Source organism: Cetorhinus maximus, chromosome 4, assembly GCF_964194155.1.
Source record: "Cetorhinus maximus chromosome 4, sCetMax3.hap1.1, whole genome shotgun sequence".
NCBI classification, from domain to species: Eukaryota; Metazoa; Chordata; class Chondrichthyes; order Lamniformes; family Cetorhinidae; genus Cetorhinus; species Cetorhinus maximus.
In genome coordinates this window covers 19,298,146-19,325,090 of record NC_135882.1, presented here as the reverse complement: position 1 = coordinate 19,325,090, position 26,945 = coordinate 19,298,146, and the positions used below count along the sequence as shown (strand labels likewise).

General features: G+C 38.7%; 1 protein-coding gene across 7 annotated transcripts in view; it reads right to left on the bottom strand.

Moving 5' to 3' along the window:
• ubr5 (ubiquitin protein ligase E3 component n-recognin 5) overlaps nt 1-26,945 on the bottom strand; it is a 150,465-nt gene that overhangs the window by 54,261 nt on the left and 69,259 nt on the right. For 6 of the 7 annotated variants that reach the window (XM_078540007.1, XM_078540012.1, XM_078540009.1 and 3 more), the window contains 8 exons: nt 25,937-26,048; nt 24,065-24,219; nt 18,516-18,713; nt 15,288-15,498; nt 11,367-11,493; nt 10,586-10,737; nt 4,125-4,220; nt 553-676 (listed from right to left, as the gene is read on the bottom strand). In XM_078540007.1, the coding sequence (XP_078396133.1) occupies nt 553-676; nt 4,125-4,220; nt 10,586-10,737; nt 11,367-11,493; nt 15,288-15,498; nt 18,516-18,713; nt 24,065-24,219; nt 25,937-26,048 (1,175 nt within the window). The remainder of the gene's footprint in view (nt 1-552; nt 677-4,124; nt 4,221-10,585; nt 10,738-11,366; nt 11,494-15,287; nt 15,499-18,515; nt 18,714-24,064; nt 24,220-25,936; nt 26,049-26,945) is intronic. The other variant, XM_078540008.1, reaches the window with a different exon arrangement.

The window sequence follows — 26,945 nt, the reverse complement described above, 5'->3', positions numbered from 1 at the left end:
CTGCATTAAATTAGGAATTTGAGGCAACAAAAATCATACACAAGATTCTGCAAATGAATTGTAAAAAGGCACACAAGCTCATGTTAGAAGACTGATATTGAGGCGTTTCCTCAAGAATACATGTTTAATGTTAACTTTAGAAAAAAGGGGTGCTTTCAATACAATTCACTCCAATATTAAAGCACCTTTACTATACATACTCATTCTCTGTTCCCTGGCTGCCCTGTCCCACTCTCTCTTTTATATTATGTCATAGCAGTTGGAAAAGCTCCGAATTTGATCAAAGCCCAGTCCCTGATGTGTGCTACAATCATTTATGAAATGAAGATTAAAATTAGATCAGCTAGTTTGCTTTCTTGTATCCATGTACAGTACACTGCAAACCAGATTTGGGTTTTGGAATTGTATGTTTCACAAGGTGTCAAAGTAACTTGTGCATAGACTAACAATGTGATATGTAAAAGAACATTTGCTTTATTTTTATACCAAATTTACATCTGATTGAGCTTCACATGAGTTATCAAAGCCATTTGAATTATACACTACACTTACTTGGCTGAAAGCAATTCTCGAAGATAAGGTCGCAGTACCACACTTTCACAAAGTAATTTTAAGATCAGATGAGCATTAGCTTTTCTGTCCTTTGACTCCACTACAGGTGGCTCAGATGAAGGACCTGGAGTGGAAAAAAACAGAATTATATTGAGTGAAATGGAGAAAAGTATGGTTATATATTAGGTTTTTCATACTACATAGTGCATTACACTTACTCACTGATACCAATGAAGTCTTAACCTTAAACAAAATTCAATCCCACAATACATTTTGGCTTGCATAAGCCCATAATCATGGATAAAGAATGGTAATTTCAAGTAACAAAATGTAACTTCAAAGTGCTGGGCCTGACTGATGAACAAAGGCCCATGGGCAAATGTGACAAATTCCCAACCTCAATAATAGTGTTAAGGGGAGGCAACAAGCAGCAGTCAAACATGTTCCATAGGGATGAAATAACCCCAGGATCACCTTCGGCTCCTTGAAGCAAGCTTAACAATGGCATTCTTGATTAACACTGTGCAGCTATGAGGACCTAAAGACGAGTTGAGAAAATGTTATGCAAGGGGGGTACATTCCTTTTTAAAAAAAAAAATGAGGCCATTAAGCCCAATTGGACAATGCCACATGAGCAATCAGGGAATGGTTTTTCGAACTGAAGGTGCTGTCTTTTGAAATATATACATAACTGCTCTATAACTGTATAAAATCTGTTATTTTCCTCTTCCATTTGGAATATCTCACTTTTGAGGAAAATTAATGCCTGTTTAATGCTCACATTCTGATTTCTAAAGCAAAAACTTCCAGATTAGACAAACATTCCTCAGACTTTGCTTTAATATAGCATATTCCACCCCTCTGAAGTAATGTCCTTCCAGTTTACATTAGCAGTCCTATTTACTATTAATCCTACAATTTTCAAGTCAACAGAGTTTTACAAGAAACTGTTAAAAATGCCTCAAACAAAGAACTTTGAGTACAACTGACTTTAAATAAGGAAGGGCTATAGGGTGTTGCTCCCACATAAATTGCTATCCAAAAATACCTAGTTACAGAAACATAGGAGGGTGGGCATGAGAATTATGTCAGGTCCCTTCCCAATTGTACTGCCCTGTGATTTACTGGGATGTTCCTTTGAATGTGTCTGGGCCTATGCGCAGATTCAGATTTCATCACATGCTATCATTAACATTTCTGTGTTTTTCCTCCTCTTTGTTTATGAATGGTAACAGAATAACTTACTGTTGTTTAGATTGGAAGGGTTTATGGATTAGATCAAGAGGTCCCGTAAAACTTGCGCAGATTCTAGGTTGTCATGGAAAATGATTCACCATATCCTCTTATTTAGAAAGATTAATGGAACAATTCTGTCCTGTACCTGATTCTTAGTCTCAGCACAAATTATATTTCATGAATGATAAAAGAACCTTGCACAGGCGTCACCTTGTAATGCAAATTTCTTTCCAGCAAATTAAAAGCTCATAATGAGCTCTGAACATTAATCTGCAATAAATTGCCTGCCTCTGGATAGTATACATAAAATAACACAATTAAATTATCAGGAATTGAAAAAAACTAATGGCACAGTATAGAAATAATGAAATTGGACAATGGTATCAACCAAAGTGCAGGGTGAACCTACACAGACTTCCAGGAATTAAAGATGAAGAACAAAAATGAACTCAAAATATGGAACACCATAATAATTTAATATAAAAAAAATTGCAACATTTCAGGAATAAATACAAAAGCAAAATTTAAGCCCCAAGAATAGAACTGTAACAAAGGAAAGCTTTGCTCTCCAAATACACCAGAAAAAAAGAACCTGCTTTTCAGAAGAGGGAGAGACATAAAATGACATCAGCTGGTGTGGGAAATTCAGGAATATGATGTTAAACACATACAGGCAGAGCACCCTTTCCTCTGAACAACTCCTTGGATGGGGAACCTGCTTTTTTGGTGGAGCGGGGATGTAAAGAGACAAAAGACAATAAAATGGCTGCAGTTGGCCTTGGGGTTATTTCCTCTAGGACAGGATTCCAGAACAAGGACATGCTCTTAAAATTAGAGCTAGGTCATTTAGAAATGAAACTAGTTAATGTGATACACTCTTCTACAAAGTAATATGGAACTCTACATTTGCATTTGTTTACTTTCTTTTAATAGAAGACCTAAATTTAATGTGTTTGAGAAGTAAAACATCATTCTTTCATTTAAGATAATTTTTCTGCATTTAAAATGAGCACCTGGATATCTTTCTTGCATTTTAGTAAACAATGACAAAGGCAAAACACGGAGCAGATTTGGATCCTATGATCAGAGAAGACCGAGAATAATGTGCATAATTCCTAAAACGAGGTAGTGTCTGGTGCTTTCAGCAAAAATGTCATTGTCAGTCACCATAAATCTTAAGTTCTGAAAACAAAAATCAAGCAACAGTACAAACATCACACTGTATAGAAGCTAAAAATGTTAGACACTTTACAAAGGGTGACTTAAAGGTTAAACTGTGCTTTATGGATTATAAAAAGTTTATGAAATTTTTATTTTGTAATATGCAGAAACAAGAATTAACTGTTAATAGCTAACATTCGCCAAATAGTTTGGTTGGTTAAGACGGTAATTGGTGATAAAGCCTGCAACCCTTTTGAGCTTTGATGGTTAATTAAGTAACTGAACCATTTCAGCCAGTAAGTTAATAAAAGCAAAATACTGCAGATGCTGGAGATCTGAAATAAAAACAAAGTGCTGGAAAAACTCAGCAGGTCTGGCAGCATCTGTAGAGAGAAAAACAGAGTTAATGTTTTGAGTCCAATGGCTCTTCTTCGGAACTAGAACCAGGAAGTTCCCAGGTTCCATTTCCCAAACGGTGCTGAGAGTTAGGTGAGCTCAGCCAGGCCAACAATTAGAGTGCCGAAAAGTAATTGGCAGTGTCCATGGTTAACAGAAGAAATCATGCAGAGTTGCTGAGAAGTACTCTTAAGAGCCAAATTGTTTCCCCCAACTTGAATGATTTGTGTGTGAAGATTCAATGTAGCCTTTCACTAGGCTATGTTTCAAATTAGGTTTCTTTTTGGTATAAGCATATATTAAAAGTAAACATTTTGAAAATGATATGCAAATAACAGAAGTCAGTTTGCTACAACTAATAGAACAGTAAATCTGAAGCCAGGCATACAATTAAAATAATTTGAATCTGCCAATTCACCAACCTCTGTCCCCCAGCCTTCACAAGGTCTACACTGGTTAGGATTTGACCTCTCAGAAAAAGTGGTAATAGGGATACTTTAGGCTGTCTTAGTGCCCCATGGCCAACATGGTGAAGATTACACAGGACTTCTCCTCCTGAATACTATCCAATGACACCTGCTAGAGGTGCATGGCAGGCGAGTTAGGATCAAGCTCAGTTTGATGAACTTTCCCCATTCCCTCACCATTACGTTTGTAAAGCCCGTCAACTCCGATCACACAAGAAAGGTTATTTGAGCAAGGTACCTAACTCCAGCAGAAACCTAAACCTTCAGGTTGAGGTAGCAAATTGGTGTAGAAAAAGAAACTTAAATCCTCACCTGGTATGGTAGATGTGCTTGGTCCTTGTCCAGTACCAGATGCTGCTGTGGTAAGAGATCCCACAGCGGGGGCCAGGATAAAATCAATGTCACCATCTTTCAGTAAACAGAACAGCAGACGTTCATCAATAGAACAAAACAATCCCCTGGCAAAGACACTTTATTGTTTAAAAAAAAACTCCTTCCTTCCACTTCAATTTGGAGGAACTCCATTTTAGTGGTGGTAAAATTCAATAGTTTAATGCAATTTCTTGTTTGGCTTTCTGAACCATGAGGTTTTATGTGGGATTCAAAAACTTTTCACTGTATGACTGCATTCTGCTCAGAGTACTCATTTCAAAATGTGATGCTTTTAAATTGAATGATGTATACCAGAGACAAGTACTGAAGGAAATGATCCAAAAATAAAGAGAAACCTGTTCCCCATGTTTATAAATCTTTCAGAAATAGCAGTAAATCAGAAACTTCTAAAATGCTTCAAACTACACAAAAAATGTTCTGAATGGAGGTCAATGACTTCAGATAACAAATCAAAAAATAGCTCATCACCCTATCAACAATAAGAATAATTAAACTCACTGCATACAACTATTATAACATGTATTTTGGTTAAAGACTAGACAAGTCAATCATGTGAACCAGAAAACACTAGATGACTGATGCCCAAAAGATAGAAAAGCACTGAGTGGACACCTTAAATGCTCACAATACTTAGGGAGAAAATTGTGATTGAGACTAAAACTAGAAATATCTAAAATAAAAAGCATGTCCTCTTTCAACAAGTCAGGCTATAAATTATAGGTATTTTGAGTCAATTAAGATATAACAATGCAAAAGCATAGGATCCAATTTCAATATTTCAAGTTATTATATAAGTACATTTTTTCATTTGAATACTTATTGTACCTAAGCCTTGTGGGGCAGGGGCTGTGTTGTATTATTAGTTTAATTTCTCAACCTGAAAACTGGGTGGTTTTAATTGCTCCCAAACTCAACTTTCTGCATCGAAAAACTCAATTCCCAACCTAATTCCAGGAAAGCACAATGAATCGACACCTTAATGTACATTTCAACAGCTGCGTTAAACCAAATGTGAAGGACAAGGTGTAACTCAACGCTGCACATGGAGTGTAGCCAAGTAGGATCTCTCTCATTGTCAATCATCAATTAAAGCCATGCTTTTTTTTTTGAGGGAGATGTATGTTGGGGAAACAAAATGAATTTGGTTGTTCTTATAGCTTCTTGGTAACCAAGCACAGAACAGCATTGGCCAGAGATTGGGATTAGGAAACCAGTAACTTCCTTAAAGCATCAAAAACACATTTGCTTGGATGTTATCGAGAACAGTTTGACACCGAGCTACATAATGAGATATTAGGACAGGCAACAAGGTAAGTTTTAAAGGAGTTTCATAAAGGAGCAGAGAGTGTCAGAGGTTTAGGGTGGGAATTCTAGGCCTCAGGGCCCAGGCAGATAAAGGTACAGCTACCAAAGGTGGAGCGATGAAAACTGGGGATCATAAACGGCCAGAATTGAAGGAGTACAGAGATCTCGGTGCTGTAGGAGGTTAGAGAGATAGGGAGGGAGAAGGACGTGGAGTGATTTGCAAAAAAGGATGAGCATTGTAAAATCAAAGTGCTGCTGGACAGGAAGCTAACATACAGCAAGCACACGGCTGACGGACTATATTGATTCCTGCAACAAAATCTTAGTCTTATATTTGAGTACTGCTATAAAGCCCATAGATCCACCTTGAAATAACTGAATATTTAAGATCCTGGTCATCCCTAGGTTGAGAGCCAACTCATTGTGGTCAAATCTTAGTCTTACTCAAGATGTCCACCACAGCAGTTCTACAGTCCTTGGAGCTATTACACAAAGATAATGGCGAGGTCCCAACACTACCAGGGCCATTCCTATAGGGTATACAGAATGAAAACTGTTTTCTTGGCATGATTCATTGCAGCAGTGATGGACATCCACAATGTCACTGATTTTTGAGACTTGCCCCAGTAGAAGCGCAATATTGTTCAAAAACTTAACAGGTTGTGTGCTACATCGCCATTGCTGAACCCATGCATTTTGAGGCCATTATCCCTAGAGTCAAAAACAGCATTTGAAAGCAGAGAGAAGTTGTCACAGCTACACAAAACCACAATTTACAATTACAATGTGCTTGGATTGCATCTCAAAACTATGACTGTAAAGCATTAGTTCCATCCAGGTTGAAGGAATCCTGGGACAATTATGTCAGAACAGCCTCAGAATTGGATGCGACCCTCAGGCTAGAATGCACAAGTGGTGTAATTTGGCAAACTGGATAATGTACAGGTTCAAACTGAATTGTTCTTAGGTAGTCAGAACAATAATGCAGCCAGGCAACAATAAAGGCCAGACTCTCTTGGATCCAGTTGTGATTAGTGATGATCACAAATCACCAGTACGCTTAGCAAATTAAGAACAGAATCTACTTTTTATGCTACAGTTTGAGAATGACTGTCGTCAGTGGGGATAATTTTTCTGACTATTCCGGTTACAAACATGGTAAATTTGAGAGCTGTGACTAGTCGCTAACTTGGGCTATAGAGAATCTTAAGTATTTTCTGCAATTTCCACCTATCCCAATGTAAAAATACACACTCCAACACATCTAGTCTGCCTCCAAATCTCTTGCAGCATCTGGACTTGCCCTTCAGTGTGGAGTTCAAGACCTAGCATCCATAACAAATCATTTTCACATTTTTTTTTTTGCTCTTTTGTTCTACCAATGAGCTTTCCCAATCCAAGCCTTACAGCCTGAGAAGACGAAGTTCCTTTGGTTTAATTTTTGCCCATTTGATGAACACCTCCAATGGATTGTGCTTGATTCACTAACTCTTCTGAAGTTGGAGCTCTTCTTTGCTGAGTGACAGACAATTTTCAGCAAGCCTGAATCATTTCAAATGAAGAACCTTAACCCAGCAATGTTCATGACAATATTTCTGCTTCACGTGCAACTAGCTTTCAAAGTCAAAAGTTCCTTGGTAGCAACATTTTTAACTGTATAATCATTCCTTTGAACTTCAGCTTATTCTACTAAAATAGAAGAATTAGTTATCTCTCTCTCAACTAATCAGTGTGTTTTGGGCCCCTTTTGGCATTGACATAGAAACTAGAGTCAGTAATAGGGTCAGTAAATCAGTGCTGGGGCATGGGAATGGAAACATTAGTGAAGGGCACTTCTTCGCCTGGCTCTTTTCAACTATTGAGAGGCCTCCTCTGAAATGTAACTAGCTTCCTGCAGTACAGCACATTCTACCTTGCAAAGTGTGCAAGAAATTGTCATGAGACTTTAATATCATTTAAAAAATTTCCAACACTTTTCTGTTCTCCAAAGTAAACTAACATTCACTGAAATGGGACAACTTAATTCCTTGGCATGCAGGCTTAAGAATACCTGAAATTTTAAACCAGGTGCTACTACAGAGCCAAATTCCTGGGATTACATCCACTATATAGAAGCTATATATCCAGTCCAAGAGTTAGGAAGAATTTATGAAGCTGATTACATTGACAATTGTTTTCCTTTATGGCACAAAATGCCTGACTCAGTGACATACTAATTTAAATCATTAGTAGGCAGATAAATACCTGCATTTGAAAAGTTCAGATTTGCATATACATTCACCTTTTTGGGCTACATTGTGTAATTCAACATTACTTTTTGCCTGCCCATATGCCTTACTTGGTTGATACATGAACTATGGAACCAACATATAAATTAGAGAAAAGTAGAAAAGTGTGGATGCTGGAAATCTGAAAGAAAAGAGCTTTTTCCATTGCCAATACAACTCTAGACTTTCAGACTCAACCAAAACTGAAGGAGGTGACCTGTTACACACAACCCAGTCTCACAGTTTTGGTAATTATCAATTCGTGTCAGCTAAGGTTAATGCTCAACGAATCTGTGCTCTGGTGCCAGCAAATGGTGTCATTAGCAGTATGAGGTTTTCATTACAATGGCCAGGTTGTTAACTCCAGAAGGTATTACCTTCTCCTCAATCTTGAGTGAACACCATTCCATTGTTGCATTGATTTTGGACTGCTCTCTGAACAACCTCAATGAAGAACTCTACCTGTTCTGAAGTTGTAATTCTTCTTCAACATACCTGACTCCAGTCACTTTGCAAAAGGTTAAATCAACCCATTTCTATATTATCCATCCACCAATGGTTTACCCATTCACAATACCAGTATATTGTACAGAACAGGCTGTGGACCCTCGACAAATATGACGTGCATTTATACAGCACCTCATCATATCACTAAGTGTCCCCAGGTCCTTTAGAATCATTGGATTATTTTGAAGTCTCTCAATTTTTATAGGCTTTCACCAAAAGTAATCTGACAAAATAAACTAATCACCAGATCTCAGCACCAACAGACAATGTTTGACAACCAAAGAGTTTGGCATCAAAGAAAATCATTCCAAAACTGCAGTCACCAATGATTAAACAAAAAAGGGGAAAACACTGCAAATCTTGCCGAGCATAGAAAAGTATTTAAACTTCCACAAATACAGAAATATTAATTTTAAACAGTGAAGGCGGTTTGCTTCGTAAAGCTACTGAGTTAATATGACCAGAAATATGCTCCCAGAATCAGAGTGAAATGCTAATAAACAATAAGAATGTTTCAATCAAAAGTAAATTGAGCAATATGTCACTATAACTTATTTTGTGTAGAAAGGACAAGTGTCCTCCTTGGCACAGCAGTGGCATTCTCACCCAAGTCATAAGGATGTAGGATAAAGTCTCACTCTAGAGACTTAAACACAATTTAGGTTGCCATGCCAGTGTAGTACTGGGGGAGTAAATAAAACCAGGAAATGCTGGAAATACTCAGCAGGTCTGGCAGTAACTATGGAGCAAGAAATAGTTAACATTTCAGGTGAAGGACAGCAGTGTTGGGGGAGCGCAGCACTATCAAAGGTGATGGCTTTTTAAATCAGATGTTGTAAATTAAGGTCCTGTCTGCACTCTGACGTGAATGCAAAAGGCCTCATGGCACTAACAGAAGAGAAGCAAAAGGGTGCTCTGGTCATCATTTTTGTTTCAACTAACACCAAAATCAGTTTATTTCCCTAATGTTTGTAGGGTTGTAAATTGCCTATGTTTCTTACACTAGAATTCTTCCAGACTATTTCACTGTCTGCAATGTGCCTTGGGATGTCCTGAGGTCAGTGTGAGGTCATACATTTAGGGAGGTCAAACAGTTACAGGGATTACACAATAAATGGGAATATACCAAGAGGGGTAGATGAAGTGAGAGATCTTGGCATCCAAGTACACAGGTCCCTGAAGGCAGCAGTTCAAGTAGACAAGGTTGTAAAGAAGGCATATGGAATGCTCTCCTTCATTGGCAGAGGTACAGAATATAAAAGTAAGGATATAATGTTGGAATTGTATAAAACACTGGTGAGGCCACAACTGGAGTACTGTGTGCAGTTCTGGTCACCACATTACAGGAAGGACGTAATAGCTCTGGAGAGAGTGCAGAGGAGGTTTACAAGAATGTTGCCAGGGTTAGAAAAGTGTAGCTACGAGGAGAGATTGGATAGGTTGGGGTTATTTTCCTTAGAACAAAGAAGGCTGAGAGATGACTTAATTGAGATGTACAAAATTATGAGGGGAATAGATAGAGTGGACAGGATAAAATTGTTTCCCTTGGTGGAGAATTCTAGAACCAGGGGACATAGATTCAAGATAAGTGGCAGAAGGTGTAGGAGGGACATGAGGAAGAACTTTTTTACGCAGAGGGTAGTGGGTGTCTGGAATTTGCTGTCCAAGTTGGTGGTGGAGGCAGAAACTCTAAACTCTTTTAAAAAGTACCTGGATCTGCACCTTAAGTACTGTAAGCTGCAGGGCTATGGGCCGGGTGCAGGAAGGTGGGATTAGAAAGGGCACCTGGGTGTCCTTGGGCTGGCATGGACAAGATGGGTCGAATGGCCTCCTTTTGTGCTGTAACTTGTCTACGGTTCTATGATCATGAAAGGCACTATATAAATATAAGTCTTTCATTCTTATTCAGACACTTCTTACTTCATCTAGAAGTATGAGAACACTAGTTACAATGTCAAGGTCAAAATGGCTATTCACACAAATTTTCTACAACTAAATACATGAGCTTGCATGGAAAGGGAATCTGGCCATTTTGTCTCCTCAGCAAAATCAAATGTTTTCTTTTGTATATGCACTCAAAATTATATGTGCGTTAACTACAGGGATGCACAGTTCTTATCCTAGAGTTTGTCTACTTTGCAAATCCACACTAATACCTAATGAAACTTCATTTTATTACAGCCAAGATAGAACCATTTCATGGTGAAATTACTCTTCAAATCCTCATATATTGTTGCTCAAACTTTAACCAGAATTTAGCATTCTGCAAATTGTTTTCATAAAATCAGCAAACACTCTAACCTGGATCAATTGCAGGTGGATCTGGTGCCCAGCTAAGTGGGGCAATTGGAGGAGATACTGGGTCCTGATGGTCACTGGATGAAGCACCAGATTCATGTCGCCCCAAGCCCGCTGCTCGCAGTGAGCGCCTCATCATCTCACGCAATCTTAAACTAGACAGAGAAATTAGCGTAAGACATCTTTTTTTAAACCCCAAAATAAATCTCATTTCCTAGCATGACCCAATTAGTTGCTAAGATCATTAGCTAGGGACATTTGATATTAGGTCACTGGCTTTTGCTAAAATGTAAACCAGTTGTAACATAACTAGAATTCTAATCACACAATATATACATTGTAAGTTAAATGAAAAGTTGGAATCATATTAGCTTATCCTTCAGTCCAAGTGTGTGAAGCAGCTACTGGTTTATAAACAAGATTGAGATAGTTTCACCCATTAAAGCACTCAAAAGCAAGCGCTGCCTTTCTTTCCAGAAACTAACACCAAACCATTCAATTAATAAGGAAACCTGAAGTTTCAATGAAAAAAATAGAAATTTACACTTACAGAACTATTCAACAACTATTTTTTCATCATCCCACCCCTAAGAATTGAATGCTAATAATTGGCACACTTTCTTCTTACCCCAGCTTCTCACCCCTACCCCCAATAAAAATATTCAGTCAGAGCTCTGGCTTCCAGAGACCTCTACCTGGGTCAGGTCCACGCTGCATTTGGATGATGTGCATAAATTTAATCTATTCTAGTCGGCAGACATAGTTATCTTTTATTTGCACATACCTACGACTGCTAGACGGCCCAGTCCTGTTCCCACTGCTGTTACTTGACACCACTGAAATTGCATTTGCAATGGCCTCAACTGCAGATAACCTCTCCGCAAATGTATTCCTCTCAGAGCGCTCTGCTTCTGTGGGACAGAAATACTTAAGTCACTAGGTCTCAGTAACAATGATACAAAAGGAATAGAATTCAAATCACAAGCAAGACTGAAAATACACCTCAAATAGAGTTTATTTCAGAGCCCACTTCATTCACCAATATAAGTCTCCTGAAATTTGCTAGGTGCAGCAATTAATTGAGAAGTGAGCTTGGTATGAAATTTATTTGCTGTTAAAAACTGTTCAAAAGCACATTCCTCTCATTCCACTTTCCTCCCAAGGAGATGGAATAATCCAACCAAAGTTCTTTCAATGAACTCTGATCAACTTTCAGGAGAAACAGTGCAGCATTCTGGATGTGCTCTCAGGATTCTTGGAGTACACATACCAAATGACTCACCATGTTCTTCTCCTCCCACTGAAAATTATTTTCAATTGTCAATACAAATTTCACATATTTGCTAAGGAATGGAAAAGTATATATTTTAAAACCATAGCCAGTCTGCACGGCTTTGAGATTATGCAGAACTGATAAAAACAGATTTGCATGGACAGAATCAGCCCTTTACTTGGCCAGGTAAACGGTTAAACAAAGGAGTGTGGAAAAGTTGAGAGCTTTAAAGACTGTGTCACATTAAATGACCAATTACCTGAAATGTATTAAAAGTAATGGTTTGAAAGTTATATTATGTAAACCGTACCTGTTTGATAAGGAAAGACTTTGGCCAGACTATAATCTAGTGAGACAGAGCTGTACCATACAGGTGTCAATGCTTGCTTAATTACTTGAAAAACTACTTCAACTACTTCAGAAATTACTTCAACAAAACGTTGGAGAATCAAAATGTGATGTGGAGCAGGGTTTACTCTACATGACATTTTGATTCTCCAATAAAAACTGAAGTAATTAAGCAAGCATTGATACCTGTACAGTGTAGTTCTGCCAATTATAGTCTGGCCAAAGTCTTTCCTTATCAAACAGGTACAGATTAAATAATAACCTTCAAACCATTAATTTTAATATATGTGAATCATAGTCTACATAATCCAAGCCCAAACAATCCTGCCCTGATTCTTGTTTGTTCATTTTTGTTTTAATTTTGTGCACTTGGAGGTTTATAAAAGGACTGTTCTTAGTACACTTAGTTGACTGTTCTTACCCTCACTGGATAAACCCCCGCTAATAAATGCCAAAATCTGCCAAAATCAGGAACTTAAAATATGCATAAATTAAGAGAAGGATGGTTTTATAAACTTCCTATGTAACCAGTGAGCCTCCATAGCTTATAGCTATAAGGCCCACAGAGATAAAACACTCAGGTCATCCCTTATGCTAAGTAAATGAATTACAATAACATTTTATTAGGATGCATTACTAAAATTTAGCTCAGTATGAACATAGAAGAGTTGTCCAGCTAAAATCTATAAAGTTTTTGTACTATATTATCTTTTTAAGCTATGAATGTAAATGGACAACAGAATTGTAAATGAACTTCAGCCAGCAATATCTCTGGCAAAACAATAGTTGCAACAGCTTCAGCAGCAGACTGTTTGAGTTGAACACCTGAGAGCCTTTTAACAAATTATAAACTTTGAAGAGCAGTCGGATGGGTACCAGAAAATTAGAGCTTAAATTTTTTTTTAATATATCGCTAATAGGCAAGCCAAAAATAAATTAGGTTTTATAGGAAGTGAGCCAAATGCTTTCAGTCAGAATTGAAAAAAAAAACACTTAGGGCTAAATCAGACTGTGCTGCATTAACGGAGTATGTGAGATGTGAACCACTGTTGTCAGGTGTAAAATATTCCATGGTGCTTCTGACTTGTTTTTACTGACAATGTGCCAAGAGGTCACAGTCTGGGTAAAATTTGCAGGCTGTCATCTTTTTTTAAAATTGGTTTCAGCTGCGTCTAAGATAATGTTGGGTTCAGTGGAGAAGGCAGCAACATTTACTTGTCTCATGTAAATGCCTTTCCAGATGTCTTATGGTTTATTGGATTTATAAAGAATACGGACAAATTATTTTCAAACCTTTGAGTGATCCAGATCTTTGTTTTTGTCAATTATTAGTTTCTACGTTTTTAAAGCTTCTCCAAAATTCTAATTATAGTAAATTTAACAGATTTAGCTTGAATAGAATCATACAGCATAGGCTGAGGTCGTTCTGCCCATCTGCCAGCTCTTTGAATAGTCCCGAAATTTTTCTCCACTTCAAGTATCGTTTTATCACCTCCATCTCACCAGACACAATGAAAAATCCTCACACTCTTCCCACATGTTAACTTTGTGTTCTATGTACAAGGACACCCAAATCCCTCTGAACACCAACATTTAATAGTTTTACCGTCATTTAAACTATATTGTTTTTCTATTCTTCCTACTAATGTGAATAACCTCACATTTTTCCACATTATATTCCATCGGCCACCTTCATGCCCATTCATTTAACCTATCTGTATCCTTGTGCAAATTGTGTCCTCCTCACAGCTTAAGGAAAATTCAAGTTGGCCTCTTGTCAGTGCTCTTAAAAAGGAATCTAAATGAAAAAATAAATGATACTGACGGGACTGGTTTTTCACTTAGTGAACAGGAGAGATGCAACGTGAGCAACTTGTGACTTCTGAGCAAAGTATATTAGTAAAAGGGCAATTACTGATTCTGAGGCAAAGCCCCCCATTCATTGCATTTTTAAAGATCCTAATTGTTACATCATAGGGGCATGGGCCTGATTACGTAAAAGGAAATTAGCTTTTAGAGTGAGTGCGAGTGAGGACAAAAGTTTAATTGTACCATTATTATTAATGTTCCAATTATGACTTCCGGTGATCAGAATATAAACAAAGTGAAATCGAGCCTCATTTGATTCCTCTAGCAGGAGTCACATTCAATAGAATTGATGTATTCCAAATCATGAATTTGATGTCACAAGATGCCACAAAACAGCAGGGCAAGACTGCCATACTAAATTCAGCTCTAAATTAGGAGAAACATAATTGAGTTTTGTCATTCTCTTCAGTTATCCAGATCTTGTTCCCATTGAGCCATAAACCTATGAGAGCATAGAATGTCAGAAGTCCTAAATTTCAGTCAAGCTTCTTTTTAAAAAAAAATGAACCCAGCACTAGCAGCAAACTTCACATTCTCAGGCAAAAAGGTTTCTGAATAATAATGATCAATATCCCAGAATAAGGCTTGAACAAATTGACTCACTGTCAGTTTCAGGCTGAACTATGTGGAATGCCACAATCTTTTATACCATGAGTCTGTGATTATAACTGAGTCTGTGACTCAGGGGCTGAATAATTAAGAGGAAGGAGAGAGATACGGGGCCAAAATTAAAATACTCCCATCCATCCTGATAACTGAGAGGCAATAAATGCCAAAGAAACTACGATCTCTAATCCAGAAGTAGATCATGTCAAGTTTTAATTTTTCACTCATTAAACAAACATTTTGAAAAGAAAGGACATTGTTGTAGAATGCCTCATTGCAGAAGTATTATGGAAACATAAGAAATAGGAGCAGGAATAGATAATTCAGCCTTGGGAGCCTGCTTGGCCATTCAAAACAACCAATGCACCTCAACTTCACCTTCCTCGCACTATCCCCATATCCCTCAAATGTCCAAGACTAGTTTGAGTAGTATTCCTCACTAAATGCCTGTAATAATCTGTGCAATTTTTAAAGAGACTGTTGGGACTAGACAGACATTAAACAAACCAATCATTTTTAAAGCAGCAATATTTCTGAAAATTTTAGTTCCACATTCACCGAAAAAGTTTTATCTTAAAATAACAGATCATATGAACAGTTTTAACTCACCTTCTTCCTCTTTAGTCTCTTTGTTGCTTGTGGGGAAACAGACAGACACACAGGCATGTAGAACATTACGGTTCCCATCACATCGATTGCTTAGGAACGTATTTAGTGCTTGCGGTGTTTGTTCTAACAGAACAGCCTGCTCAAGATTCATCAAGTATTGCCTGGAGGCTTCATAATCACATCGCAGTATGTGCTGCATTAATGCTTGCTTCTGTAGAAGATGATAAACAAAAAAGCATGGTTAATTACATTGAGAGGTTTTGCTCACAGTATGCATAATAGGGTAGTAATTGTCCTGGTTAAGAGTATATAATATATACACGCACGCTAAATTTCTCTGCCTTTTTCACACAATGTATAATCTAAAGATCTTTCAGTATCATTACACTAAAGACTAATTAAGAGGGAGCTCCAGCTAAGTATTGAGTGTACAGAAGGTAGTACATGTAAACTTTCCTGTGTGCAATGTTGTAGTGCAGCCCCACACAAGTTTAAAAAAAGCCTAACATGATGCACTTAAAGAACCAAATGGGTCAGATAAAAGTTTTTTTTTACATTTTAAAACCAATGAGCTTTGAAATAAAATGAGCAAAGTGAAAGCATTTCCACTCTCAGTAATTTTAAGTTAAAAATATAGTTTATTAAAAAGGCTACAATAGAATTAACAATTCCACAAATTACCAATTTTACTTAAAGACCCTCTGGATAATGACCTCTTATTCAGTTGCTGAATACAAGGTAACTTCTCTTGTTAATTTGATCAATTGCCAATCAAGACTGCTAGTTTTTAATATTCAGTAACAATTTTTATTGCTTAAAACTTTTATGTGCACAATATTTAAAGAACGTTGATTTTCAGGGGAGACAGGATTTTTGTTTTAAAAACTATTTCCACATCGATAAGACATGGGTAGGTTCCAAAATTGGAAGAAATTTCCTCCCATTATGTTCATTGTTACATATATTCCAATGCTCTCCTGGCTGGCCCCAAGCTCGAGCTCATCCAAAACTGTGCTGCATGTATCTTAATTCACACCAAATCACATTTATCCATCAACCCTCTGTGTATTGACCAACATAGGCTCCAGTCCAGTAATGGCTTTATTTTAAAATTCTCATTCTTGCTTTCAAACTTCTCCATGGCATTATCCCATATCTCTAACCAGCTCTAGCCCAACAATTCTCAGGGATCTCTGCACTGTTCCAGTTCTGGCCTCTTGCACATTTCCAGTTTTTTTTCTGATCACTTCTTCATCGGCAACTGTGCCTTTAGGTGTTTAGCTATAAGCCCGGTAATTTCGTCCTTAAATGTTTACACCTCTAACCTTTAAATTGATCCTTATAAATCGATGCCTCTGACCAAACTTTTGGTTACCTACCCTACTGTCTCTACGTGGCTCAATGTCAAATTTTACAGAAAATGTAAAACACAGCAGCAGTCCACTTGGATCAGGCAGTCTATGTTATATTTACAGCTCCAAATTTTGGTTTCTACCACAAGTGGAAACAAGTTCATTACATCTACCCTGTCAAACCCCTTCATAAATGTAAAAACCTCAATCTCTGAGTCATCTCTTTTCCAGACAAAAGAGCCTCATCCCATTCAGCCTTTCCTACTGGGTATATCTTCTTAGTACTGGGATCAACCTTGTGACTCCTTTTTACACCTTTTCCAATGCACTGTGGAAATCAAAACTGTTCACTATACCCCAAGCATGGTCTCCGCAAGGTTCTATACATAACTTTTCTGCTTTTCAATTCTATCCCTTGAGAGATGACACCACTCACCACACTCCCTTGCCCCCCATACGCCTCCATCCAACCTAGTGCTGGATTTGCTTTTTTTCCCCTCTCAAATAGCCTTATAACCTGCATCACAACGCTTAGTGATTTGTGTATCTGTACCCCTAAATCTCTTTGCTCTTCTACCACATTAAGACTCTTATTATCCAAGCAGCACCAAGCTTCCTTATTTGTTCCATCAAGATCTCATATTTCACACTTGCCTATGTTTAAATTAATTTGCCAATTACATACTCATTCTACCAGTTTACTAATGCTTTCTTCACTGATAAAATCCCAAGGTGCTTCACATGAGTGTATGTTAGTGGTGCTACGTAAATGCAAGTTGTTGATGCAATGTTGTACGATAGCATTTTTATTGCTCATCTTTAAAGCTGGAAGCCCAAATCATGTGAATGAAAGTAGGATCACAGGCTGCTGGCAAACTAAAGCCTCTCATCTCAAAAAAATCATGTACAAAATGTAGATCAACACAGTACAACAACTCATTAAATTGGAGATTGCATTTTAAATCCATATGCTGTTTTAATGCTCATCTCGTGCTTATTGACAGGCCCCTGTAGCATGGAAATTCTAACATTTTGGGGAATTACTTCCATAAAACAATGCTTCAGAATAATTTAATGACAAATATTTAATGACAGTGGTTGTATTTGGGGGCTGATTGCTAGCGATTGCTGTTGAGGTGGCTGCCGTTTACAATCTTTGTCAATAATTTAGATGAGGATGGCATAAAGATTTGTGTGGGTGATCTCAGAAAGGAGAGATTGAATCCAGATTCACACTCAATCCATGAAGGAAATAAGCCTACTTCTGGCAGATGTCAGTTTAGTGCAAATAAATCCAATGTTGTACAAATGGGAGGCGCCGGCATCAGGCATGAGCACCAACCTTGGGGCTGCTTAGGAGCGTCGTCTAGGTATGGTGATGCTTGGGTCGCTGGGAGTTAGCGACCTGTGCTGCAATACAGGTCGCTAAGAGTAAGAGAGCTGAGAAACATCACTGGGACGATGGTCCTGTTCTTGAATGGAACCCTAGTTTAGCTTCATTGACAAAAGGTCCTTGATTACCATAATAAGTGTGGAGAGCTGGGATGTTTTTCTCCAGAGAAGTGAGGAGATTTGAGTGAGGTCTTAAGGCGTGGGGAAGGAAATGGATTCAGCCCATATGAATAAGCAATTTGGGTTGCAAAATCATAGACCAAAAGTATTATATACAAAAAGACAGAATGTCTAAAATTACCAAATTATATCCACGTGGCCTAGTCCATATCCTCCAACATTGGTTCAGCTGAAGATTACATGTGGTATATTGGCTTTAAGCCAAGTGTTTTATGGATTAATATTTAGTGCATTAACACAAAACAGTGATGAATCCAAAACACCAATAAACGTGGTCAGCCTTTTATTATGTTGATCAACCTACCTCTACAGCCATTACTATGACAGCTGCTTTCTTCTTAATCGATGAATTTGCAGGAAGATTTGTCAAAGAATGAATCCCCATTCCGAGGCTAGTAATTGGTGGGAGATCTAACCAGTCAGGATCACGGATTCCACCCATACAATCCTTAGCCATTGGGTATATTGTGCCATTTCCATCCCTTAGAATGATGGGAGATTCCTAATAATATAAAAATATGCAATCAGCAAAACATATTCTCGAACATGCTAAACTTTTAATCTACACAAATTTGCCCAGGATTCACAATTCATAGCTGATTCAGTTGTTTGGGAACTGCCCTCATCACAAACACACCAAGCTACAAAATATACATAAAGGTTAAAAATTTCAAGCAAAAAGATAACTTGTTCCTTTATGATCCTTTATGTCACACTAGCTAGGCCTCTATGACCTCTCATTCACAGTTCAAACAAAATCAAGCAAACTCTTCAAAGCATCTTCTTAAATAGCAAACTTCTGCTGAATTTGTACAAGCATGACAATTCATTAAGAAAATAAATCATTTTCCTGAAAGAAGGCAGTATGTTAAATATTTAACCTACCATTAAAACATAAATACTCATCACATATTAAAAATCTTAGCTGGCAAGGTCACCCATACTACCTACAATGGAGGTCATCCATACTTCCGGTCCACTAACAATTTTTGGCTACTTTTCAATCAACATTTACCAATGCTGCCACATTAACTGTCATAATATAGTTGCAGCCTCTGGACACTAGATGGGTTTTTTTAAAGCAGCCTTCAGATCTGTACTAAAATCACATATCATCTCTCTTGATTCATTGCTACCCACAAACCAACATTAGGTCTAAATCTAGCAAGTCTAAAGCAAAAAAAAAATTAAAAGGGGTTTGTTCATCATCGAAAAATATCAGATTTTCTATTGCACGTTTGGTCATAGTTTCTGATGTTCAGCCTTTATAAATGAATGAGAGGTGCCACCATCCCTTGGTAAGGGGAAGAGAGAAATTACCTGGGGACACCCTCCTTTTCTGTTGCCCATTTAATCAAGTAACCTTCTATCCCTCCAATCTGTGAACAACTCCTTTAACTCTGAGCAGGGAATGCAACATGGAGTTTAACAGCAGGAATGTTGTATGTTCAACAGCTCACATTTATATAGCATCCTTAACTTAGAAGTATGCCTAAGCTTCATAGGAGTATATTAAGAAAACACTGCCACTGCGCCAAAGAAAGAAATATTAACAGGTGACTGAAAGCTTTGGTGGGGGGGCGGGGGGCCTCATGAAAGGAGTGAAGAAGCAGAGAGGGTTAAGCAGGGAATCGCAGAGTCTGAAGCCTAAGCAGCGGAACGCACAACCACCAATCAAGGTATGGGAGTGGAGTATGCACAAGAGACCAGAGTTGGAGGATTGTAGAGTTCTCAGAGGTTATAGAAATAGGGAGGGGTGAGTCCATGAAGCATTTTGAATGAGGATCAGAATTTTCAAATTCTAGTGTGGGTGAACCTGGAGACAATGTAGGTAAGTGAGCACAGGGCTGACGGATGAGTGGTACTTCGTGCAGGTCAGAATACTTGTAAGCAAAGTTTTGGATGTTAAAGTTTATGTAGGGTAAAGACAGGAAACTGCCTATGAGAGCATTAGGAATAGGGTCTGAAGGTAACCAACAGAACATAAATTGAGAAGATATGGAGGCAGGAAATTTTAGATGTGTAAGAAGGCAGCCATTGTGATTGAGAGGATATGGAATCAGAAGCTCAGTTCTGGGTCAACGAGAACCTAGTGGTCGAGAACAATCTGTTTCAGCCTTACACAGTAGCCAAGGGAGATGAAATTAGTGGCAAGGGAGCAAAATTTCTGGTCGGGGGGACGTGCAAAGAAAAATGGCTTGGGTCCTCCTGATGTTTGATTGGAGGAAGTTTTACCTAACCCAAAACTTCATATTGGACAAATAGTCTGACAACACAAAGCCAGTGAATGTGTCGAGGCAGGTGGTAGTGACGTAGAACTGAGTGTTGCCATTTGGGGCCCAACATCATGTCTTTGGTTGATATCACCAAAAGGCAGCACGTAGAAAGAAACGGGAACAATCGAACAACACTAGATAATGATCATGGCACAAGAACCTTGTGTATAGGAATTGAGCTTCTTTTCAGTCACCTTTATTTTAAAAATTCTGAAAAAAAATTGCTCCCTACATTCAGTAAGGAATCTAACTACCTTAATATTCTTACCTGAGGGGGAAAAAAATAAGCAGAGATGTAAATTTTCAGATTATAAAACTTGTCCCATGATCCAACAGCATTAGTATGCTACTACCTAAACAAATTTAGTAACTATTGTGTCAAGTGGCTTACTTCCCAACTTCCCAAAGCATTTCCACCACCACCAAGGCCCAAGTTAAGAGTGTGATGGAATACTCCCCACTTGCCTGGACGAGTGCAGCTCCAACAACACTCATATCAACATTATCCAGGACAAAACATACAATTGATTGGCACCCCATCCACCACCAGCACAGCTGCAGTGTGTCCATTTACAAGATGCCAAGACTTCATCAACAGCACCTTTCAAACCTGCAACCTCTATTACTTAGAAGGGTAGAGGGCACATGGGAACACAACTATCACCAAGTTACCATTCCAGTCGCATACCACCCAGACTTGGAAATGGATCCCTGTTCCTTCATCATCACTGGGTCAAAATCCTGGAGCTCTCCAACAGTATTGTGGGAATACATTTACCACATGGACTGCAACAGTTCAAGAAAGTGGCTCACCAACTTCTTCTTAAAGGTAATTAGAGATGGACAATAAATGCTGGCCTTGTTGGTCACAGCCCATGAATGACTAAGTTTACAAAAAATAAAAACCTCAGGACTTATGACAAACTTTGGAACACTAACATATGAAAATGACGTGCAGCAAACAAACTGATCCAGTAAGCCTTCTCCAATGGTTCGACTATCATAACTCAAAACTGGTTACATTACCCCCTCTCACAGTCAACCCCACAGCCAAATAATCGCTTGGGAGATTTGAATTTCTCATCTACATATTGCCCCTCAGTGATATCATCCAAAAGCAGTGTTATTTTCACATGTATGTTGATGACATCCAGCACTACTGCACCAGCTCCTCTCAACTTCATCCACTGTTAAATTATCGAAATGCTTGTCCTTCAATCAGTACTGGATGAGAAGAAATTTCCTCAATTAAATATTGGGAAGACTGTAGCCCAGTTCAAACTCCATTCCCTAGCTACCAACTCCATCCCTCTCCCTGGTAACAACCAGCCTAAACCAGACTTTACTGCCTTGGTGCCATATTTGATCCCAAGATGAATGCCTGACCATATATTCTCACCATCAGAGACTGCTTATTTCCACCTCCACAACATTGCCCAATTTCACTCCATCTCGGGTCATTTGCTGCTCACAACTTCATTCATGCCTTTGTTACCACTAGACTCAACTATTCCAATGCACTCCTGGCTGGTCTCCCACATCCTACCCTCTAAGCTGGAGGCGAGTCAAAACTCTGCTGCCTATGTCCTCTCTCACATGAAATCTCATTCACCTATCACCCCGTGCTCACCGACTTACACTGGCTCCTGGTTAAGCAATGTCTTGATTTTAAAATTCTAATCCTCGCTTTCAAATTGCTTCCTGGTCTCATGCCTCCCCCATCTCTAATCTCGGTCATCCCCACAATTCTGAGATATCTGCGCTCATTTAATTCTGGCTTCTTTAACACCCCTGATGTTAATTGCTCCACCACTGGTGGCCATCCCTTCAGTTGCCTCAGCTCCAAGCTCTTGGAATTCCCTCCTTACATCTCTCCACCTTGCTTTCCTCCTTTAAGAAAATCTTTAAAATCTTTCTCTCTAACAAAGATTTTTATCATCTAACCTAATATCCCCTATGCAGTTTGTTGTCATATTTTGTTTTATAATGCTCCTGTGAAGCACCGTAGGATATTTTATCATATTAAAAGACATATTTATACAAGTTGCTGTTGGAGAGGCACAAAAACAGAGGAAAAAAAACAACTTAATTTGAATAATTTCTTGCTCGTTGCCAACTGTAAAATCATCCCAGTCAAGTGTCCCCAAATCTTTGAAAATGTATTTAAATAACAAATATGACCCAATGCCCCACCTTAGATACTGGAAAGTTTTCTCTCAGACTTTCTATGCCAACTGAATTTCACTACTCTCTTATTGGCTGCAGGGGTTGGAGGTCTAGGTATCTGCCATGTCTGTTTTAGTCTCTTAAGAATGGCCTCCTATAGTGCAATCGTAAGGAACATGGTCTTAAATTCAAGAACACAAGAACTCGGAAGAATAGACCATTTGGCCTGTCGAGCCTACTCTACCATTCAACACTATTGTGGCTAATCTTGGGCTTCAATTCACTTACCTGTCCGCTCCCCATACCTTCTAATTCCGAGACACGAAAAATCTATCACGGCCTTAAATGTATTCAATGATAGAGCATCCACAACCCTCAGAGGCAGAGAATTCCAAATATTCACAATCCTTTGAGTGAAGTAATTTCTCTTCACCTCAGTTGTAAATGATCGACCCATTATCCTGAAACTGTGCCCCCAAGTTTGAGCTTCCCCGAGCAGCAAAAACAATCTCTCAACGTCTACCCTATCAAGCCCCTTCACAATCTTGTATGCTTCAATAAATACGCCTCTCATTCTTCAGAACTCCAAAAACTATAGGCCCAATTTACTTCATCGTCTCATCATAGGACTACCCCCCACCCCCAAAACCCAGGGGCCAATCTAGTGAATCTTCGCTGTATTGCCTCTAATTCAACTACATCCTTCCTTAAATGTGGAAACCAAAACTGCACACAGTATACCTCCAGATGTGGTCTCACCCATGCCCTGTACAAATGTAGCAAGACTTCTTCACTCTTGTACTCCAATCCCCTTGCAATAAAGGCCAACTTCCATTTGCCTTCTGAATTTCTTGCTGTATCTGCATGCTAACTATATGCATTTCTTGTATGAGCACACACAAGTTTCTACGTTGGGAGTATAAGAAAGTAATTGAATAAAAACATCAACACAGGGGCTCAGGTTTTTTATAAGAAACAGCGCCACCGAATGATTTCCAGCAAATAAATTACATGTATGCAGAGATTGATCAAGTGAAGATGATGCATAATCCAGATTTTTATTGATATTTTGTTCATCAGTTACAGGCGACACTGGCTAAGCTGTATTTTTTTTTTACCAATCCCTAGTTGCTCCAAGGGCATTAAGGCCAACTGCGTAGCAGGAAATTAGAATCACAAGTCTGTTTCACCAGGGAGTAGATTCTTTTCTGAGAGTGATCAAGAACCCAATCAGTTTTTACAACAACCTGGTACTGTGTTATTTTCTGTTCAAAAATGACCAGATTTATTGAGTTCAGTTTCACAACTTACCGAGTTGGGATCCGAATGTACAGTCTGTGGCTTGTTAGTCCAGTAATAACCACCAGCTTAACTGATCATGCAAAAGATAGAAAATTAAAATACTACATACCTGCCCGGCTGTGTAAATTGCCACATTGCGCTCATTCTGGCCAAGGAAGGCAACACTGCTTGTAGGAAAGTTATGTTCCTGTTCAGCTTTCCCTGTAGCTAGGTCAAAGATACAGTAGCGTACCCAGCTACCCGTCTTCAGCACAGTATGAACACCTGGGAGAGTAGTTATAATAGTCACGATTAAATTACACATCTTCCATTTGGTGACCATCTATAATACAAACTTCCCATAATTATGTTAACTAATAATTGGTCTAAATTAGACTAAGTCTTGTTAAATAAATTATTTTCTTTGTATTCTGATCATTAGCTTTAATTGAAAAATTAACATACCCAAACAATTTTTCAAATAACCAGGCAATAACTATTGAACAGGCTTGCAGATGACATGAGCCGGTTTCAGCAAGGTACCAGAAGATAGGTGAAACCCCTGTGGTACTAATCAACCTTTTCGGAAGGCAAGGGAAGAAATCTGTTCATTTTCCAGTTGCTCCTCCTGGGAAACATGCATATCATGTGGCGTAAAGGCTGGACTAGTTTAGGTGTAATGTCACTCCTGGTATAGTCAAAATTCAATTTTTAAGCTGCAGTATAGATCCATGGATACCAGGGGTCTTCTAATGCCTTGTCCAGGTAACCAAATGTCATATTTCACATATGCAGTGCATGTTGATGAGTTATTTGAATCTAGAGGGCATCTTTTTGCCAAGTCAACTCCAACTGTCACTCATCACGAAGGCTTTCCTGAAGGAATTGCTAAATAGTGCCCAGAAGAAAAGTCCTGGCTGCTTTTCTTCCAGGGTTGCAGATATCAAAGTCAGCACCCCAAACTCTGCCCACAAAGAGATCAATGAAGACCAGGGCTGCCTGGTCTATATATTTCAGCCCTATGTAGGTTTAGCCATAAGCCATCAGAGAGCTCCAACAGTTCTAAAACAGAGAACAGGTATAAAATAGTACAGACGGTGGTGTAGAAAAGATTCATGAGAATGATTCCAGGGATGAGGAACTCCCGTTACGTGGATAGATTGGAGAAGCTGGGGCTGTTCTCCTTGAAGAGGAGGAGAAGATGAGATTTGATAGAGGGGTTCAAAATCACAGAATAGATAGGGAGAAACTGTTCCCATTGGCAGAAGGATCAAGAACCAGAGGCCACCATTTAAGGCAAATGAACGAACGGCAACATGAAAAGCTTTTTTAAAAAAAAATGCAGCATGTGGTTAGGACCCTGCCCGAGAATGTGGAGGAGGCAAATTCAATCAAGGCCTTCAAATAATCATCCAACTCTCTTTGGAAAATAAAAAAAAATTGCAACAATACAGGGTAAAGTGGGGGTTGGGTGGGGGGATGGGACTAGGTGAGCTGCTAGTTCAGAGAGCTGGCATGGACATGACCAGTCAAATGCCCTCTTCTATAACTGTAACCATTCTATGATAGTGACAGCCCAATAGAGATTTTTCTTTAGTAAATCATCAGTGTAATCCTAATGCCGTAATGTACATTTTCTAATGTCATTAATTGACAAGTATTAGTCAATTAATTTTGCCAACTACACACATTTAGCCCTTCCTTGCTCAAAACAGAACTAGGATAGTCCCTCTTCTATCAGGACATCAATATCCTTAAATATGGTGCTATGGAAATTACACTAATGGCCTTAGTAAACAATTGTGGGTTGAAGTTAAGCATTTGTAGATCTCAACATTTATACTAACAACATACTTTGACATTTGCTTCAGCTGATTACAGCCAAAGTGAGAGCTTGATAAAGTATGGCATTGATAATTAAGTCTTCCATTTTTTGCAAAACAAAAAAAAAAATAGCTATTCCGATAAATTTATGGAGTGCATGGCCAGCTGCTGCACTTACCCTTGGAATCCACATTCACTGCAAGGATCTCTGCTTTGTCTGGGATGGTAAGCTTTTTAGGCGTGCGCTGGAAACAGTCTGGAATCTTTGGTGTCCCACCCGTTTTCACGACCTGAAGCAATATAGAGAAAGAACCAAGAACCAACAATCAGCATGTTGTTGAGAGAAGCTCCATTAAAGCTTTCAGTTACAATAACTTCACTACAAACAACAAAGTCATAATTCCACATGCATACTTTACAACTCTTTTTCCTCAGCAACAAAATACACACAACTCCGCACAACATATGCATCAGTACCATGGAAGGAAGAATAGACAGACAGAGTTGGTTCCCCGAAAAAGTATGAGCATTACCAGCATAAAGCAAGTGGCTTTTGGGGTGGGAGAAAAGAGTTAAGTGCACAGATGCAGTGGGAGATTCAAGGAGGGGAGGGAGGAAAGAAGTGAGAGGGGGGAGAGACAGAGGAAGGAAAAAAGGATGGGAAGGGAGGAAAGGAGGGCGAAGAACAGGTCAGCGGGTATTTCAAAGAAGAATGGGAGATTGGGACATTTGCCGAGTTAAACTGTTCAGTGGATAAGGGATTAATAGGTAGCAACAATGATAACTTGATATTTGGGGGGGTGTGGGTGGGGAGAGAAAGATGTGTCATGTCTCTACCACCATTTTATCTGCAGCCTGCATTTGGTTTTACTCCTTGTATGCAATGCCACAGAAGATCATCTAGTTTGAAATTATACTTTGAAATGACTGAAGACAAACCTAAGTCTTGACATTTTAACTTACCCAGAGATAATAAGCTGACAAATGCCAGCCCAAATTTTTCAGAGGCGCTCTCTGATGGTGTTCAGATTGAGCAAATCCAACCAGGGCCCAGACTTTGTAATTTAGAGTGTGGCAAGTTTATGGTGTCACAACACAATGAAATGCATTAAGAAAATTAGAAGACGAAAGAGTGACAAGAACGTGGTAATGGAACGTCATGTGGTGCAGATTTAGCTATTATGGTA